We start from the raw sequence: 1,934 nt of genomic DNA, 5'->3' as shown, positions 1-1,934 counted from the left end.
AAAAACAAACTGCTAGGACTATAATCAGCCATTAGGGGTTTGGTTTATATCTTTTCTGATTTTTGTTTCTCTTTTTTGCTTTTCTTAAGACAAGATTAGAGATGTAAAAATGTAGACAACTTAAAATAGTAACTGAAAATTAAACACTAGATGCTGAGTACAAAAATTGGTATAAATATTTGCTAATTTGAAAAGCATGACAACTACTGTTAAATAAAGATACACAGATAAACTAAACTCCATGCAAAAGGCAGCTTAAGGTAGTGTCAGCTGTTTGAGCTCTGCTTTTTAGCTCTATACACTTGAGCTGTAACAGGAGTCAAATATTACAAAACACATACAAAAGCAAAAGCAGAAACATTAGGAAATAATTTTGTTTTACAATTTGTAGCATTATTGGATTTGGAGCACATTTCCATAATCCACCATAAAATATACCTGAGAGGATAAACAATTGTTTCCTTTAAATGCAAGTATACACTTTGTATTGTACTGTTATTTACTTTGTTTACATTCATGAAACTACTCAAACTGACATCATAAAAACATAATGCTGTGAAAAATACAGTTACACAGTAATTATCATTACCCTCGAGATTTAATGTTTAAATATCTACGCAAAGAAAACATTTGAGCAATAATGAAGGCAAATTTGCCTAAAGACTAAGTGAGAACGTGAAGCTACAAGTAGATAAAAAACGTTCATGTGCACCTGTAGACGGATGGAAATGGAGGGTTATCAGTCCTACAACGCAGACTTTTGATTGTATATAATTAGTTTTGTGAAGGATTCAACTCTTCCCATCTGGTTCTGGTGGCAGCACCAATGCGAGCACACCAGTATACCACCGATTCTCACCTGCGATTGGGTCCATTGCTTCTCGGTTACTGGGGGTGTAAGTGGAGCTTTGTGATGAGGAGGATGATAGTCCCCCTGTGGAACCGCTAGTAAAGTGCATATTTGTCCGTCGTGCTCTGGGACCGCCCAGTCCTCGTCCAGGGTGGAACATCCGGCGTACATGTCGAACACTGCTGGACTCATCGTAAAGAGGGACTGTTAAGGGTAAATGCTGCAATGTGACACGACGTATGGTGTCGTTCAGGACATTTAAACATATACGTAAACACAGCTTTATGTAGAGACTAGTGTGTGGGGACACAGAAAGGATATTAAATCTCTTGGTGCTCTGTGTTCAAGTGTGAGGTGAGCTGTGAAGTCATCCGTGACGTGGTTAGGGTCCCCTCCTGGCAAGGCAGCACATATTGGACAGATCTGAAATCAGAGAGCGAGAGGTTTCGGTTTACGATGAATTCTCTACTCCAGATAGTCCTTTAACAGAATCAAGTTCAGACTCACAACGGACATAAAAGATCAAAATCAATGCAGAAATCATGTTTTTTATTCCACAAATTCTTCTTCCTTGTCAAAAACTGGTGCTCTAGTTACCCACAATTCAACTCGACCAACAGTTCAGTCCTCAAGCAGATTTGAGGAGCGGGCGGTCTGGTAAACTTACATCTTAGATTACCCTAGATTTAATTAATCTTCAGCCCCAACCAACACTGAGTGACATCACTTGAGACAATTCATCACTTCACGCAGCTCCCTCCGGAGCCACGAAAGGCTTTCACATCTGCAGTAGTACTCCTATAAAGACCTATAAACAGACTGTAAGCTCAGCAGAGTCCCCTTTAAGAGTAAATGAGTGGTCATGAGTAAATGCTTAATGCACCAATATGAGCAGACTTACTAATTATTACAAGAACTGCACATGGGATAATGAGGCCATGTTAGTTAGAGAGTTAAGAATTCCTTAAAGAGGTACAGGCCCATGTCTCTATTGTGTAAGTACTACAGTAGTATCATTTAACTTTGGTTAAGAGTGATGATAATCTCTGAAATGGACATCATATTAAGGCTGCTCAATTAATCG

The 1,934-nt window shown here is 38.9% G+C and overlaps 1 protein-coding gene across 1 annotated transcript in view; it reads right to left on the bottom strand.

Moving 5' to 3' along the window:
* kcmf1 (potassium channel modulatory factor 1) overlaps positions 1-1,273 on the bottom strand; it is a gene marked incomplete at its 5' end in the record, with an annotated part of 4,302 nt that extends 3,029 nt beyond the window's left edge. Inside the window, 2 exon segments of the mRNA XM_035668235.1 lie at positions 860-1,043; positions 1,172-1,273. Coding sequence (XP_035524128.1) covers positions 860-1,043; positions 1,172-1,273 — 286 coding nt within the window.
* Between the last annotated feature and the right edge of the window lie 661 nt (positions 1,274-1,934).

Source organism: Morone saxatilis, unplaced genomic scaffold, assembly GCF_004916995.1.
Source record: "Morone saxatilis isolate NCDOM2014 unplaced genomic scaffold, NCSU_SB_2.0 Contig21, whole genome shotgun sequence".
NCBI classification, from domain to species: Eukaryota; Metazoa; Chordata; class Actinopteri; family Moronidae; genus Morone; species Morone saxatilis.
The sequence above is the reverse complement of the archived record's forward strand: the minus strand, read 5'-3'. Positions and strand labels throughout refer to the sequence as shown.